We start from the raw sequence: 16,094 nt of genomic DNA on the forward strand, positions 1-16,094 counted from the left end.
CAGGTGGCCAGAGTATTGGAGTTTCAGCTTCAGCATCAGTCCTTCCAGTGAATATTCAGGACTGATTTCCTTTAGGATGGACTGATTGGATCTCCTTGCTGTCCAAGGGACTCTCAGGAGTCTTCTCCAACACCACAGTTCAAAAGTGTCAATTCTTCGGTGCTCAGCTTTATTTATAGTCCAACTCTCACGTCCACATATGACTTCTGGAAACACCATAGCCTTGACTAGATGGACCTTTGTTGACAAAGTAATGTCTCTGCTTTTTAATATGCTGTCTAGGTTGGTCATAACTTTCCTTCCAGGGAGTAAGCGTCTTTTAATTTCATGGCTGCAGTCACCATTTGCAGTGATTTTGGAGCCCCCCAAAATAAAGTCAGCCACTGTTTCCACCGTTTCCCTATCTATTTCCCATGAAGTGATGGGACCGGATGCCATGATCTTAGTTTTCTGAATGTTAAGCTTTAAGCCAACTTTTTCACTCTCCTCTTTCACTTTCATGAAGAGGCTTTTTAGCTCCTCTTCACTTTCTGCCATAAGGGTGATGTCATCTGCATATCAGAGATTATTGATATTTCTCCTGGCAATTTTGATTCCAGCTTGTGCTTCCTCCAGCCCAGCTGTTTCTCATGATGTACTCTGCATATAAGTTAAATAAGCAGGGTGACAAAACTGATCTAACTTGGTTATAATTTTAACCAGTTTGCCTGAAGTCTGGCCTCTGTGTAGATTGACTGATTATGTCCAGTGGAAGAAGGTTCTTGCTAAACAAGACTGAGTAGCCTGAGTAGTCTAATTTCAGAGGGCCCTTCTGTCTTTTGGGACACGTTGATGTAACTCCCAGACTGCTTGTAATTAGGTCCCATCTGACCCAGACATGCGGGGTTTGTGATCAGTCATTTTTCCACTCGCTTCTACCAGCCAAATGTACCAAACATTTCACAGGTCTGGAAGGTGCTGGCAAACTGCAGTAGACTGTGTCTGCAGGCCCACTTCTTCATCTGTAAGGGGTGGGGGGTAGTGATATCTTTCTCATGAGACTGTGGTCAGAGTTAACTAGCAACACACGATAAGTGCTTGTCACTTAGAGGTGATCGGAATGGCAACTGCCTTCACAGGCACTGTGAATTTATATGATAACACTTGTATTCTGAAATAAACTGGGTCACCCAATTTAGAATACATCCAGCATTTCCCAAAATGTAGGCCACTAAATCTTAGACTCATGAGATAGCCCGTGATCAAAGGGTTCATCAATCAGGTCATGTCTGGCAACGTCCGCAAGGGTCCCTTCCTGGACGTTCACGGTGTCCATTGTCCATGAGGACACAGGACACCCCACAGAGCCCACGGTGTGAGATGCTACACCAGGGCACTTCCATCACCTCACCTGGGTGCTAAGACTCTGTGACTTGATGCGCAGCTATTTCCCAAGCCAGGACTGGGACCCTGGTTGTTGAGAAACTGCTCACACGCATACTCAGGTGGGAGGTGGCACTAGGACTTACCCTCGGTAGAATCTGGGACACCAGAGCAGGCTGGAGCAAGACAGAACCCCATCCTCCTAGGAGGACGGCCTCCCTCCTCTCCCCTCGGGGGAACTGCCCTTCAGGGCCTCGTTAGGCGCTGGCATCCATAAGATGCTGGAGTGCTCAGCTTCTTTCCTCCTGGCCTCTCCCTGCTCTGGGCACCCTGGCTTGGAGATGGTAACGGTTGGTAGCACCTGTGTAAGCGGGTCAGTGGGGATGGGAATAAGCCCCCCACAGGCCTCCTGGCACAAGGCTATCTATGGTCCAGGAGCCTGGAGAGAGTGCTAACAGGTTGGGCTAGTGGTGCCAGGCTCTGGGTGGGGCAGCGGCTCTGGACCCTAGCCTCACTCAGCAAGACCGACTGTGTGTTCCAGATTGGGAAGCTGCGCAGCGAGCTGGAGATGGTGAGCGGGAACGTGAGGGTGATGTCAGAGATGCTGACGGAGCTGGTGCCCACCCAGACGGAGCCGGCGGACCTGGAGCTGCTACAGGTGAGTGGCTGCTGCCCCTTGCTCAGCCTCCCCGCTCCCCACCACCAGGGCAGTTTCCATGGCGACTCTGGGCTCCTAGGTCACAGTGGGAGAGGTTAAAACCAGGGACTTCGGGCTCCATCAGATTGGAACTCAGCTTCTACTGCTTGACGGTGTAAACAGTAAAGCCCCTCTTATCTCAGTTTCCTCATATGTAAGATTGCTTTTATGGTTCACATTTGACATGAGAATTAAATAAGGCTTTGCATGTAAACACCCCTTCCTGTGCCTGGTTCCACATAGCTCCCAATCAGGGTCTTGAGGAAGGCTGGAAGGTGAGGTTTCCAGCCATCAGAAGAGGAAGCCTAGCAGGCAGGCATGAGCTGGGATCTACCGGCCAGGGCTCCCGTATGTCAGGTGATATCCCCAGGGTCCCCCCGCCGAGCTGGGCATGAAGCGGCTGTATGTGGGGAAAAGCACCCTCCCAATGGAGGTCATCCCTGGGTACCCCCGAGGCCCAGGAGCCACCTGAACCTGTGAGGGGACCGAGGGCTTGATGTGATCAACTCATTTGGTGACTTTCCTGCTGGACCCTCGCATTTCTGGTGGGCGGAGCTGGGTCATTCTCATCTCTCTGTCCCCAGGCCCAACTGAGCTATGTGGCCCTTACCTTACTGCAAGAGCCAAGGGGAGGAGTGAAGTTGGAGTCTCAGAGTTGGGTGAACCCACAAACATGAAGCATAAATGACAGAAGCCTGAGTGAGTTGGGAAGCAACAGGATTGCTGTAGTGCAGTTAAGTTCAGGTGTCTCATGCCAGGGCCATGTGGACGTGAGTGATTCTGTGGCCTCAGGAGGCTGGCTGGCAGACGGGGTGACCCTGGGACAACTGACAGGCGCTGAGCATGTCCCATGTGCCAGGTTCTGATGTGGGCACGTGATACAGGGTTACTCACTCAATCCTCCCCTTTCCCCCCATAAGGTAGATACTCTCACTGTCTCCATGTCCCAGGCCAGCAAACTGCTGAGGCAAAGGGATGTCATGGGACATGCCCAGGGTCACAGAGCTGGTCATCAGCAGAGCTGGGGTATGAACCCAGAGCCCTGGCTCCTGGGCCAGTGTCCAGTTGCTGCTTTTCCTCTCTTGCGAGGGGTAGGTGAGGAAGTGGGAACAAAGTCACAGTGTGCTTAGTCATGGCGGGGAGGAGAAGGAAGGCCCATGGGAGGCTGGAAGGAGTCTGGGCTGCCCTGCCCCATGCTCAGGGGGCAGAAGAAATCCCAGGAGAGGGTCTAAGTTGGGGAGGGGCAACAGGGTCTGCAAAGAACCAAAGTCAGTGGTCTTCATGATGCCAGGAGAAAAGTCTGGCTTGTGGCTGAGTCCACAGCGCCCAACAGCTGTCTGTTGGGACCTCAAGACTCTAACCTGGACCCCTGTCCACCTGATGGCAGGCCCCGGGGAAGGAAGCGCTCAGTCCTACAAATGAAAAGCCTGTGATGCTGCAGCTTCTTTTTTTTTTCTTTTTCCCAAACAAGCTTAAATACATAACACTAAGTGGTTAAAAGTCAGTCAGTGAGTGACCTGGTGACTAAATGCAGTGTGGGACTCTGGAACAGAGGGGAAAAGGACATTAGTGGAAAAGCTGGTGAAACCTGAGTGAAGCTTGTAGTTTAGTTAGTAGCGGTGTACCCATGTTAAGGTCTTAGTTTTGAAAATGCCAAACTAAGGTAAGGAGGGGCTGGGTGAAAGGGTTTACAGGAACCCCTGTGCTCTCTTACCTTGGGAACTTTTCTGTATATTTAAAATTATTCCAAAATAAAAGGCATTAAAAAAAGAAATTAGACTAATGAGGTAGAAATTTGGAGTGGGAGTTTGTGGATAATAGTTGGATTACCCAGTTCATTTTTATGCTTTGGTCACAAAAAAACCTGCCTGCCCCCTGATAAGTGGCAGGTGTTTCATCAGCCACCTTGCCCCAAATCAGAGATGGTGGCAGGAGCTCCATCTAGAGGTCCGCACAGAGCCAGGTAAACCCACAGCGCAGTTCCCATTTGGTTCTGTCCAGTGTGCTCCACACTTAGAAATGAGACGCCGGTGATCGTCCTTAGAACCCCAAAAGCTGTTCCCTGCAACCTCAAGTCCAGTGTGGAGACCGCTGCTTCTCCGGGCATCCGGAAGGGACAGCCTCGCTCCCAGTCCAGTGGCCATAGTTGAATCCCTTCCTTCCCCGACAGGAGCTCAACCGGACGTGCCGCGCCATGCAGCAGCGGGTCCTGGAGCTCATCCCCCGCATCGCCAACGAGCAGCTTACCGAGGAGCTGCTCATCGTCAATGACAATCTCAACAACGTCTTCCTGCGCCACGAACGGTAGCCCCGCCTCCGGCCCCGCCCCACCGCCTGCCCCGCTCCGGCCCCACCGGCTCCTCTGTTCACACCCGCTGACCTCTCATCTCCCTCCCCACACCAGGCCACCCGCCCAGTGTGCACTCTCAACTGTCTTCATCCAGCGCAGGCCACAATGCCCGCCCCCCCTCCACCCCTCCTGTCCTGCCACCCGTGTGTCTGCATCCCGCCTCCGCCTCCGGGCTAGCACTGGTGGTGGCTGAGCGCGCCGGCCCACAGCCAAACAGGCCCATTCTGTCCCTGCTGCCCACCCCCACCACCACCACCCCGCCCCCAACTGCCTGGCTCTGGGGCCCTGGACAAGTGACTTGACTTAATTAGGGCTCCTTGATTGCAAACTCGGTAAGCGCTTCTGGCTAACTTAAGCAGAAAAAGAAGTCATTAGGAGAACGGCTTTTACTGAATGGGTAGCTTTCAGAGCCCAAAGAAGAATAAAACAGTGAGCCCTCCCAAAGGGGCAGAAGGGCAGATGCCAGGATGGCTCAGGGGTCTTGGGACAATAATGCCTGGACCGTGATCCCAGGGTGTCACCCTGAATACATGGGCTCCAAACACCTCCTCGGGGGGTATCATTCTGTCCAAGAGTCGGCACCCTGGGAGACACTCAGATTGGCTCAGCTTCCTTGTGCCCACAGGAGTAGGAGGGAGGGGTCCCCTTGATCCTGGCAGTCCCACCAGGAATGGGAAGCAGTTCCTCAGAGGAGCGTGTAGGTGCTGGGCCTGCAGAGACAGCACACCCCCACTCTTTTCTCCTGTCTGTACAATGAAGCTGTGATCCCTTGTAGATAACCAGCAGCCCGTGCAGTTATTCCTATAAGGGCCTTGTCAGTCAGGCTGTCTGCACAGGGTGCTAATTATGCCTGCTGCCTCCAGCTCCCAGTTCATTTCATATGTTTATCCATCAGCATACACTTGCTCAGTGATTCTGAATCAGGTGATGGGGATGGGGCTGCAGCAGATAACATCTTCCCAGCCTTTCCTGCTCACTGGGCCAGTGGCGTTAAGAGCCCCTGCCACTAGGGGTGTGGGCTGGGGGGTGGCCCACAGGCCCAGTCTCGAGGTGACCAGGACCCCTCTGACACCCACTCGTCGGAGCTCGTGTTTGTCTGGTTGTTTCCGGTTTCTAATCACTCCTCAGTGTCTTTGCTTGATCCTCACACCTGGGAGGCAGGTTGCACTATCACCCCCTTGTTAATTGTTCAGAGGTGATGTAATTCACCTGGGGTCACACACGGAGGGACAGAACCAGGTCCAGAGCAGATCCCAGACCGAGGTCTTCAGCCCACCCAGCAGCAGCTTGGCCTGTCTAGGGTGGTTTAAGAGTCTCCATGAAGTAGTGTAAGAGATGTGTGTCCTCCTTACACCACTTTAGACACTCACCACATGCACAAATGTTTGTTACCAAACAAAGTCCAAAAAAAAAATCCACACCTTTACTATGTGCGTGCACTCCCTTTTCCTTTTCCTCTCTAGTCTCTTCCTGTTGTTTGTTTAATGCTAGTTGTAACTAGATAATCGGTCATCTAATTGGGACACTTGCTGGTGAAAGAGGCGCCCTGCTAATACTCCCCTGGGGCATACACTGGATTGTCCGGGGCAAACCTGGCCAGTCACCACTCTGTTTGTGACCCATTCCGTGGGTTTCGAGACCTGCAGTGGGCAAAGCTCTGGCCTGGTCTGTCTCCTTGACCCAGGTCTTTTCTGTCCCATAGGTTTGAACGCCTCCGAACAGGCCAGACCACCAAGGTAAGAGGCAGCTTCTCCATATTAATGACAGGGAGGGCTGTGCCCACCTCCCTCCCCAGGTATCCTGGCCAGAATGTGTCTTCTTAGCCAGGCTCTTAGAAAAGGCTTCTTCTAAGTTTTTTTGTCATTGTCCCTTTAGGGTAAACAAGGTTCTGCCACCAGCTGATGCCCTAGGGTCTTGTGAACCTCCCAGCGGGTGCAGCCGAGCTAGAGGCCAAGGGGAGGAAGAAAGACTCCCTGACGCCCAGTCATAGCTGCTGGGGGTGAGGAGGGGAGGAGGGAGCCTAATGACACACCCTCAGGCAAAGAATGCAGGCACCAGTGCTTCAGGGTAGGAGGGAATGAGGCTGCACCTCCGGTCAGAGGGTGATGGTGGCCTCTCCCCTCCCCACAGGCCCCAAGTGAGGCCGAGGCAGCCCCTGACCTGATCGACATGGGCCCTGACCCTGTAGCCACCGGCAGTCTCTCATCCCAGCTGGCAGAAATGAGTAAGTGCAGCACTGGGGGCTCTGGCCAGGGTACGTTACCTACCATGGGTGCCCTCTCATTACACAGTTGGGGCTGGAGTGCCCACAGCAGAATGTCGGCCCAGCCCCCACCTCCCCGGGGTCCCCTGCTGAATCTAGCTGTGGGGCTCGCGTCTCCCTGCACAGCTGGGATAAAACACAGGAGATTCTCCCTCCCAGCCCCATAGCCCCTGAGCCCGCTTAGATCTCAGAAACCCCGCTGTTGTGTGATTGCCCCTGGATCATCTGGTGAACTTGGACACGTAACGTGGACACCCTGGACCCCTCTTCTCCTGAATAAGCTTATGCACAGAGCGGGCTTAGACCAGGCCAGGCCCAGAATGGGCTCCTGGTGCACGTCAGCCGTCAGCACCATCGTCACTTGATCTGTTAAGTGTTATCGGCTGCCTGCTCAGAAGTAATTGAGAGAGAGGAGGTGAGGTGCCCGGTGTCCCTCAGCCAGCAGGTGGCCTGTCCCACCCATATGCCCTACCCTGCCCCACTCCAAGTTGCCCTGCTTCTCCAGAACCGACCTGGGCCTGGCAGGAAGCAGCCCAGCCATGACTCCAAGGACAGCCAGGCAGACCCTTCATGTGGTCTTTTTGTCCCCACAGACCTGGGCTCCAGCAGCGTGAGGGCTGGCCTGCAGTCTCTGGAGGCCTCCGGCCGACTGGAAGATGAGTTTGACATGTTTGCACTGACGCGGGGCAGCTCACTGGCTGACCAACGCAAAGAGTGAGTGCTGAAACCCACCCTGGGCTCCTGCGGTTTGGGTCAACCGCTGTCAGGGGAGGGCCTCTCTCCAGGTCCCTGAGCTCGGTGTATGGGTGGGCACACCAGCCCCTACCTGCACCCCCTCAGGATGGCAGAGTTTTTCCCCCTGAGTCAGTCCTACATGGCCTGGGATGGATGAGGGAGGGACGCCCATTGGGTGACGACTAGCTTGGTTCCAGAATCTTACACAAGCCGAGCAGATGAGGAAACAGAGACTCTGAGAGGCTGGTCATTTGCCCCACCTCAGGCAGCTAATGTTTGACAGAGTCAGGAACCCCAGACTGTCTGGTTCTAAAACGCAGTGTCCCAACCCAGCCCAGCTCCCCACTGCACTGTACATCATGTACCAAGCCCTCAGAGACTGGTCCAGTGATTTCTGCTATTCTGCAACCAGCCTTAATTTCCATGGAAGTTGCATTATCCCACTCGAGTCTGCCTGCCCTGCCCTCGAGCTTGGGCTCTATGCTTCCTGGGACTGTCCATTTTCAGGGAGATACTTTTAGCAGTGGAGGCCACATGGCCAAATGTCCACCAGGCCGGCTTCCCAGGACCAGCTCCATATGGCTGATCAGGGGACAGGGTTTGCTTAGGGCTGTTATCAGCCTTTTGCTTGTAACCCCGGGGCAGGTACCAGGTACCAGGTAACCAGGATGTAAAACCAAGGAAAGCACTGGACTAAGGGAACTTCTTGGCAGACTCCATTCCGGTCTCCTTGGGAGCTGTTGATAGGCCTCCAGAGGGCCCAGGGGTCCCCCATCCACTCTGGCCAGTCCCAGTGAAACCTGACAGGCTATAGCCGGCTTGGCTCATAGGGCTGCTCACAGCCCCACCCACTGGCTGGCCAGCCCTGCCCTGTGAGCCGAACCCTTGAGTCTGGGGCGGAGTTTGTGCTCCCAAGCCCAGATGCCCTGGGACCAGTGGCTCACGGTCACCTTGGAGGTAGGGGCGCAGTGAGGCTGCTGTGTGACTGGAGGCTAATGAGTCTGGTGGGACTTGCCGCCAGAAGGGTGGCCCGGCTGAGGTTTGCAGCTGTGCTGTCCCTACTCTGGGGAGCCCTGAAGGCCAGAGAAAAGCACACCCCGAGCTTGCCTCCAGAGCCTGCAGTCTCTTGGGATTGGGAGGTAGCCTGCCTGTGGGCCGCTGCTGTGCAGTGCTAGGCTGTGGATCAGTTCGTGTAAAGGGTCAGGCAGGGGTAGAGTGAGACACCCAGTTTTCTGGTTGGCTGCAGCCCCTTTGCGTGGTGAGCCATGTGACAGGGTTAACTCGCCAATTCCCATGCCCTCCTGGCTATCTCTGTTCTTCAGAAAGGCTGCCTGAGAATTTGGGGGTTTATTCTAGAGCCCCCTTTAAGTTGCCAGCCTACCCAGTCCCCAGGGAGGCAGGTTGGCACTATCAGAGCCACATGTGCTATGCTTGCGCTGGTCCAGCCCAGCTCCAGCAGTGTGAGGTGCTCCCCACCCACCCCACCTGGAAGAAGACCCCTCCTCCCTAATGGCGCAGGGCTTTCCTTTGAGGCTAGAATCCCAAGATTCTCATCTTCACCTCAACAGCTGACCCAGGGACTTCCTGATGGTCCAGTGATTGACTCCATGCTTCCAATGCAGGGGGCACAGTTTCGATCCCTTTCAGGGAACTAGATCCCACATATCATACATGACCACCAGAAGAAAAAAGACTGACCCAGTCTCACCTCCTCTCTGCCAGCAGTTCAGGGCAAGAATGACAGCTCTTCCCAAGCTGCTGGACCATGTCCCCGAAGCCTCCCTGGATGTCCCCCTCTGTAGCAGCCAGAGAGACACCAGCCCCCTTGTTAGCACGGGCTTTCCTCCCGCTCCCCCGAACCTTCACTGGAGACACGGCAGATCCCTCCCTCCCCACCCTCCTCTGCTCGGAGGGTACAGTGTCCCCCGCGTTTCCTCCCAGTCGCCGGGGCTGGCACCCCGAGCGCATGCAGAATCCTCACCCGCCGTCTGCAGGTCTGTTTTCAGCTGCAGAGTGCGGTTCCCCCGTTCACACACAGCCTTCACAGAACCACAGGTTCTGAAATTACGCTGTGGGAGCTGCTCTGGAGAGGGTCTAGATACGAGCTCTCCATGACCACGGGGTCTGGGACGCTGTGCTCATCCCTGTAGTGTGGCCAAATCCAGGAATAGGAGGTCGGTGGACTTGGTCTCTGACCCCCAACACCTCGCTTCTCCAGCCTCGCTCTGCCTGTCATACAAGCCACATGTCTGACCCAGGTTCCCAAAGGCAGGAAAGGAGACCTTTTGCTCCATCTCAAGGCAGGCCTGCAGATTGGTGCCCCTCTTGGGGCTCCTGCCCAGGCACATTCTGAGTCCACACAGAATGTGGGTCTAGCCCTTGCCCACCCAACCCCTTCCCTCCTCATGTCGGCTGGCATGTCTGGTATGGTGAGGGTGGCAGGTAATGGCCACAGTGGCCTCTGTATTTCAGGGTAAAATACGAAGCCCCTCAAGCAACAGATGGCCTGGCTGGAGCCCTGGATGCCCGGCAGCAGAGCACTGGAGCGGTAAGCAGAGGGGCCTGTCCAGAGGAAGGCTGGGCAGTGCTTGCCTGGCGGTGCCCCTGGTTTATGACAGGAGGTGTGAGAGTGTGGATGGGAGGGGCTCAGCACTGACTTGGAGCTGAGCTAGTATTCAGCCCCTCTGCCCCTCCAGAGCCCTGTTATCTGCAGGAATGTGGACAGAGAGGGGCTGGAGGACAGACCCTAAAACCACAGGGAGGCACCCAAAGGTGCCACTTGTATTCCATTTAACTGCTGGCATATGTGGAATGAAAGCCACTTGCCACACTGAGCACGCTGTACCAGCCACTTGCCCCCTTGGCAGGAGTTCCAAGGACAGTTCCCTTGCCTTTAAATTTGTTTCTGGGTGCCTTTTGGGCAGAGAGCGGTAGTTACAACGTGCAGGACCTGGGCGCTGGAGAGGCAAGGCCAGTGAACAGCAGGGCCAAGGAGGGGGTTGGTCACAACCCAGGGCTTCAAAGGTACAGGTGGGACTGGGCGCTGGAACGTGAAGCCTGAGGGGCAACTGGGAGGACTGGCTTCTCCTGCCTGAGGTGGGAGCCCTGGGCAGTCTGGAGCAGAGGTTGGCAGGGGGACATTTATCTAACTTGATTTTAAGAGGACTCAGCCTGGAAGCTGGGAGAGCAGTCAGGAGGCTGTGGAAGCTGCCCTGTCCTCTGGAATGGGGAGAGGGGCACAGGAGATGTGGGAGGGATTCCCAGCTGCATCCCCAGTGTCCCAGGAGTCATTCCCAGTCAGAACAGGGCAGGACCAGCAAAGGGCTCAGATGCCTCCTTGGGTGTGTTGTAGATCTGCCACCACGCAGAGTGCGTTTACGCCCTGAGTCTCAGAGCCTCCCACTTGGACCCTGTGTCCCCTGCTGAGTGAGCATTCTGTGTCCCCCACTTACTAAGTCATCACACAAACCCTGAAGGGGTCTCCTTTGCAGATGAGAAAGCCGGGTCCCAGAGGGGGTGAGTGAAACCACAGATCTCACGTCCTTCGCACAGTGCCTGGCACGTAGTGAAACGTTTTACCTTCATAGCACTGCAATGTGGTCATCTCACTTACAGAGGAGACACCAGGGCTTAGAATTGAGGTCATTTGCCCACGATCTCACAGCCATTCGTCTGTCCAGCATGGAAACCAGTGCTGGTAACGAGAGCCCCAGATGACCTGCAGAGCTCCAAGGAGCAGAGTTGCTCCCATGCTCAACCTTTCTTTTCCATGGGCCATCAGTCTGGCTCCAAGAATCCAACTGAGTGCAGACAGTAGGGAGCGCGTCCCTCCACCGCCACCTGGTCTCCCTTGGGCAGAGACTGGCCTCTCAGCCCTGTGCCTTCCTGCTACAGAATTGGGGTGGTGGGGGACAGATGTCACCTGCTAGGGCCGCAGAGCAGCTCAGGCACCTGACGAGCACTGGGACGAGGCCTCCTGGCTGCTGCCCCACCTGCCTTGGGACGGAAACACACACACCTCTGTCTGCAGAAAAGCAAGTTCTGCCCGTTCATCTTTGGTGACTTGAGAGATTTAAGTGAGTTCTACCAATCAGGGTACAACTTCCTCCAAAGTAGGTCATAGACATCTGCTCACGAGATGCTCAAATCTGGCCGAGGGCTAAGGTTTTCTCCCTCTCAGCTGTCAAAACACGATTCCAGGCAGCAAAGTACTGAAGGACTCAAGCGTCAACCCTGTAGGTGGCCGGCTGGTGTTTGCCCCCAGGGGTTGATGAGTCCTGGGAGGTGAAGATGCTGGATGGCCTGTGCCAGGCCCCAGGCTGGGTCTGTCTGGCTGGGGAAGACGATCACGGGCTGATGGGCCAGGAGCCAGGACCCTAGGCTTCCTCCCCTATCCATCTGCTCTGGGGCCCTGGGCATCTCCTGTTTGCCCATGAACAAACATGACGGGAAACAGGTACAGCAGTGCTCCTGACACTGGGTGCCCTTCAGAACTCCCTGAGAGCCAGTGGAGGGCGGCCTACTCCATCCTAGGACTGCTCAGCACACCCACCGGGATCTGTGGGCTGAAAGTAGTGGGGGAGGCTTTGCCCCACCCATCCAGGACTCTGGGGTCCCCACAGGGAGACCCCTTTCCTGTTCCCTTTCCCCAGCCACCACACCTGTACAGACATGGGCGTGCAGACACACACACACACACACACACATGCACACACCCCTCTTGAGGCAGTAGCGGGCCTGTGCTGGAGGAGGCTCCCAGTACACACACACACACACACACACCCCACACACACACCCCTCTTGAGGCAGTAGCAGGCCTGTGCTGGAGGAGGCTCCCAGTATACCAGTGACCTGGCCTCCCCACCACCTTCAGCACGACTCTCTCTCACCCAGATGGAAGGCGGCGGTGAGAAGAGCCTCAGTGACTGGATGGTGAGGCAAGGCATGGTGAGGACGGGCCAGGCGCACTCGCGGGGGCCTGCCCAGGTGGCGCCGGCATCACAACCAGAGGAGCGCAGGGTCGGCCGAGGGCCTGCGGGCCCCACCCAGCGCCCAGCACAGTCCCGCTCCCCCTGCTCTCGCTTCCACGGCCCCTTGGCACTGCCTCGGAGCAAGGCCTGGGCAACGCCTCTGGCAGCTGGGAGGTGCCTGGGGCACGTCTGGGTCTGGGCCACATGCCGGCAGAGCGAGCTGGAGGGTGCAGCCCAGAGAACTTGCTGCTGCTGCTGGTGCTGCTGGGAAGTCAGCTCTGCCGCTTCTCTGGGGTCCCCACCCGCTCTGGGGTCTCGGTGCTGAGGACGGGGTTTGGGGCCTGAGCTGGCTTTGGTTGGAGGAGGACTCGCTCTCCTTCTGTTTCTCAGAGTAGCTGAGTGGTAGCTCGCATTTCCCGAGCGTCTGCCCCGTGCTGGGTGCAGAGCTGCGTTCTTTATCTCCCTCGTCTCTTTAATCCTCACAACGACCTGGACCCAGACGGTAGGTACTGTCATCCTCTCTAACAATGAGCAGTGAGGGTGAGAGGAGCTAAGTCACCTGCTCCAGGTGCAGGAGCCCAGCCAGCTTCCAGTCTCTCTTACCCCAGAGTCTGTGCCCATAGCCTCCAGCTGGATTCTTCAGATGTCTTTCAAATGGGAAGACCCCACACCAGCCCTCAGCCCCCGCCCTGCGCAGGGCTGTGTGGCAGAGTCACAGTGGCCAATCGCCTCTGGGCCCACCAGCCTGGCCGCCTCTGGTCTTCTCGGCCCCTGCCTCCTCACTGGCCCTCCTCTGCCCGCTTCCACCAGGAGCTCTGAGTCTGCGGAGGGAGGCTTGTGGGGACAGCCCGCGGCCGTGCCCCTGCCCCAGCCCTTCTGCCTGGCTGCCCACTTCCTGGGATTTGAAGAATACCATGCCAGTTGTCAGGAGCCCCTCTCCATCCCCTGCTCAGCCTGCTGGCCCGCATCCGCCTCGCCCACAGCCTGGCACAGCGAGAACTCGGGGAGACCTCAGCGTCCCAGGCAGCTGGGCCAGAGCTGTCTTGGAGGGACTGCCATGATGGGGCTGGGCAGGTCAACTGGCCCCGTCCCATGAGTGAGGGGCTCAGGTTGGGCAACTCCCCCAGGGCCATAGCCAGTGGACTCAGGCTGGTGAGGGGCACTGCCCTGCCTCACCCCTGCCCTCCCCTCCAGATCCCCGTCACCCAGGCCTGCCTCATGGAGGACATCGAGAAGTGGCTGTCCACGGACGTGGTAAGTGGGGCCTGCTCCTCACCCACCTCACCTGGGGCTCCCATGTTCCCATGAGGAAGTGGCCGGTGTGGGGGCAGGGCCAGTGCCCCGTCCCCTGCTGCTTCCCAGTATTTCGCCTTAGAGGGGGAAGCCTCACACTCCTTGCAGCCTCTGGGGCCTCCCCTTGCCCAAGCCTGCTGCCTGCGTGAGGGCCCACTGTGGGCAAGACGGGCCGCCCGAGGGCAGCAGGGACGTGAGAGCCCTGAGCTCGGCACCTGGGGTAGCTCGGGGAGTGGTGCCAGGAGCCCCATTGTGCAGAGCGGAGACTGATGGGCAACTGTCAGGGGTGCTGTGCCAGGAGAAGGGGGCCCAGCACCCTCCAGAGCCCCCAGTGTGCAGGAGGGGCAGTCAGTCCAGGCCCCCTTCCAGGTTTCTTCCCCAGCCTCTGCCAGCCCACCGCTCATTCTGAGCACCAAGGATCAGGTGCCTGGGCACTTCCTAGCTCCAAGACCGCCTTCTGCAAGTGGCCAAGACCGTGTTTATGCCCACGGTCCATCCGTTTTGCCTAGTGGGTACAGGCTCACCTCCAGCCCTGCCCCTAGTTGAGCGTGTGTAGCTGGCACAGGTTTGGGTGTCAGCCTCTCCACCATGAGCGAGTCTGCCCATCCCTTTGGACACTGGAAAGGGTGGAACTAGTGCCCTCAAGGGCACCACACCCTGCCCCTGGCACTCTTCGGGAAGTCCTCCGCTTTAGCTTGCCAACAACCCCGTGAGTGTCACCAAGCAGAGAACTGAAGCTCAGAGAAGCCAAGTGACACCCAAGGCCCTGTGGCTCAGAAAGTGGTGGGGCCGAGGTCTGGGCCCTCTGGGTCAGCCGCTGAGCCCCGCCGTGCCCACAGCTAACCTGCCTCCTTCTGCCTTGTCAGGGGAATGACGTGGAGGAGCCCAAGGGCGTCACCAGTGAAGGTAGTAGACCCTGGCCCTGCCCACCCTTCCCGCACTCTAGCCTCGGAGCCCAGCCCCAGCCTCCCTCTCGTTGCTCTAGAATTCGACAAGTTCCTGGAAGAACGTGCCAAAGTGGCCGATCGTTTGCCCAACCTCTCCAGTCCCTCAACCGAGGGGCCCCCAGGCCCTCCACCTGGCACTGCCCTGAGAAAGAAGACCCAGGAGAAAGACGACGACATGCTGTTTGCCTTATGAGTGTGGGGCCTGGCGCCCTGCTGCCCGAGCCCCGGTTGTTCCCACACCCCGTGGCGGGGGCCTGTCCCTCCTTTGGTGTAAAGGCTGCTTGAGGGTGGCTTGTCACATAAGTCCTTCTCTTCCCCTTGAGGTTGGGGCCATGCTGCCTGGGAGTGTGGGAGGCAGCTGGATGAGCTGGGGGAGTGAGTGAGTTCTACTTTGGGGCCCTGGACACTCATGCCTCTCCTCCCACCCCCACCAACCACTGCGACTTTGCTGAGGACAGGAAGGCCCCAGGCTGGAGAGGCTGGTCGCCTGGTGGCCCAGTGTGACTCCCCTTGTCCTGGGTGATCCCCTCCCGGGACCTGCCCTCAGAGGAGCTGTCTTCAGAGCCCACACTGCCAGTCGAAGCCTAGCCAGAGGCTGGAGACAGAAGAAGTCTCTGTCGCAGCCTCAGGCCTGTTCCCCAGTGCCTGCCATGGAGCCCGAAGAGTTGGCCAGCTGTTGAGGGCAGGGCCTGTGGCTCTCTACTGAGAGCGCACTGTCCAGATAAGCTGCATGTGATGGGGGGGAGACCTCGCCAGCCCGAGGCCGCCAGGGGGCTTCCGGCGATGCTTGTAGCTCCTGGGACCCCCTATGACCTCCACTGCCTTGCCCTCCTTCCTCTGTTCCTCCCTCGCAGGGCTCCACCGGGCACTGGGCCACCCACCTGTCAGTTGATCCTCTTGAGTGGGAGAGGTGCCTTTCGTATCCCCAATAAAGGTAGAAGAGCACCGTAAAAGTGGTCAGTCTCCAGGAGGAAGCTACTTGGCCTAACCAGGGCTGGGCTGGGCTGGGCTGGGCTGAGGGCCGCCCACGAGACAGACATCTGCAGATAGGGTAGGTGCAGCGGCAGGACCCAGCCACACCACACCAGCACAGGCTCTGCCACCAGTTGCCTGCCAGGCAGTCCCGATGCTCTCTGTGGGCGACCTGTCCGCATCCTCAGGCCAGCCCCTGCCCAGCAGCAGGAGCTCTGTGATCACAGAGGTGGTGTGGGTGTGGCAGGCCACTGAGCCTGCAGGACGCAGCCACGCAGTCCAAGGCCCAGGTGCCAGGCTTTCCGTGAGCTCATGGCATCGAATCCACAACCATGGGTGAAGCAAAGTTGCATCTCGTTTTCCAGAGGCCGAGTCTCTGACTCGGTGGGTCGTGTGAGCTGCTCCAGGTGCACTAGTTAATCAGGTGCTGGGCACTTCCTCATGCGTCAGTACATCATCCGCATTTTTCAGATGGCAGCGCTGAGGCTCAGTGTGGAGGCCTTAG

General features: G+C 57.5%; 1 protein-coding gene across 4 annotated transcripts in view; it reads left to right on the plus strand.

Annotated features, from left to right (window-relative positions):
- TOM1 (target of myb1 membrane trafficking protein) overlaps nucleotides 1-15,570 on the plus strand; it is a 39,534-nt gene extending 23,964 nt beyond the window's left edge. The window contains exons 7-16 of one of the 4 annotated variants that reach the window (XM_027967700.2): nucleotides 1,904-2,020; nucleotides 4,230-4,363; nucleotides 6,112-6,145; nucleotides 6,540-6,633; nucleotides 7,266-7,386; nucleotides 9,880-9,955; nucleotides 12,301-12,354; nucleotides 13,572-13,631; nucleotides 14,537-14,576; nucleotides 14,656-15,570. In XM_027967700.2, the coding sequence (XP_027823501.1) occupies nucleotides 1,904-2,020; nucleotides 4,230-4,363; nucleotides 6,112-6,145; nucleotides 6,540-6,633; nucleotides 7,266-7,386; nucleotides 9,880-9,955; nucleotides 12,301-12,354; nucleotides 13,572-13,631; nucleotides 14,537-14,576; nucleotides 14,656-14,810 (885 nt within the window). In that variant the 3' untranslated portion in view covers nucleotides 14,811-15,570. Of the gene's footprint in view, nucleotides 1-1,903; nucleotides 2,021-4,229; nucleotides 4,364-6,111; nucleotides 6,146-6,539; nucleotides 6,634-7,265; nucleotides 7,387-9,879; nucleotides 9,956-12,300; nucleotides 12,355-13,571; nucleotides 13,632-14,536 lie in introns of all 4 variants that reach the window. The other 3 variants (XM_027967701.2, XM_027967702.2, XM_060414128.1) reach the window with 3 other exon arrangements.
- Nucleotides 15,571-16,094: the final 524 nt, after the last annotated feature.

The sequence above is a fragment of the Ovis aries genome, chromosome 3 (genome assembly GCF_016772045.2).
Source record: "Ovis aries strain OAR_USU_Benz2616 breed Rambouillet chromosome 3, ARS-UI_Ramb_v3.0, whole genome shotgun sequence".
NCBI lineage: Eukaryota > Metazoa > Chordata > Mammalia > Artiodactyla > Bovidae > Ovis > Ovis aries.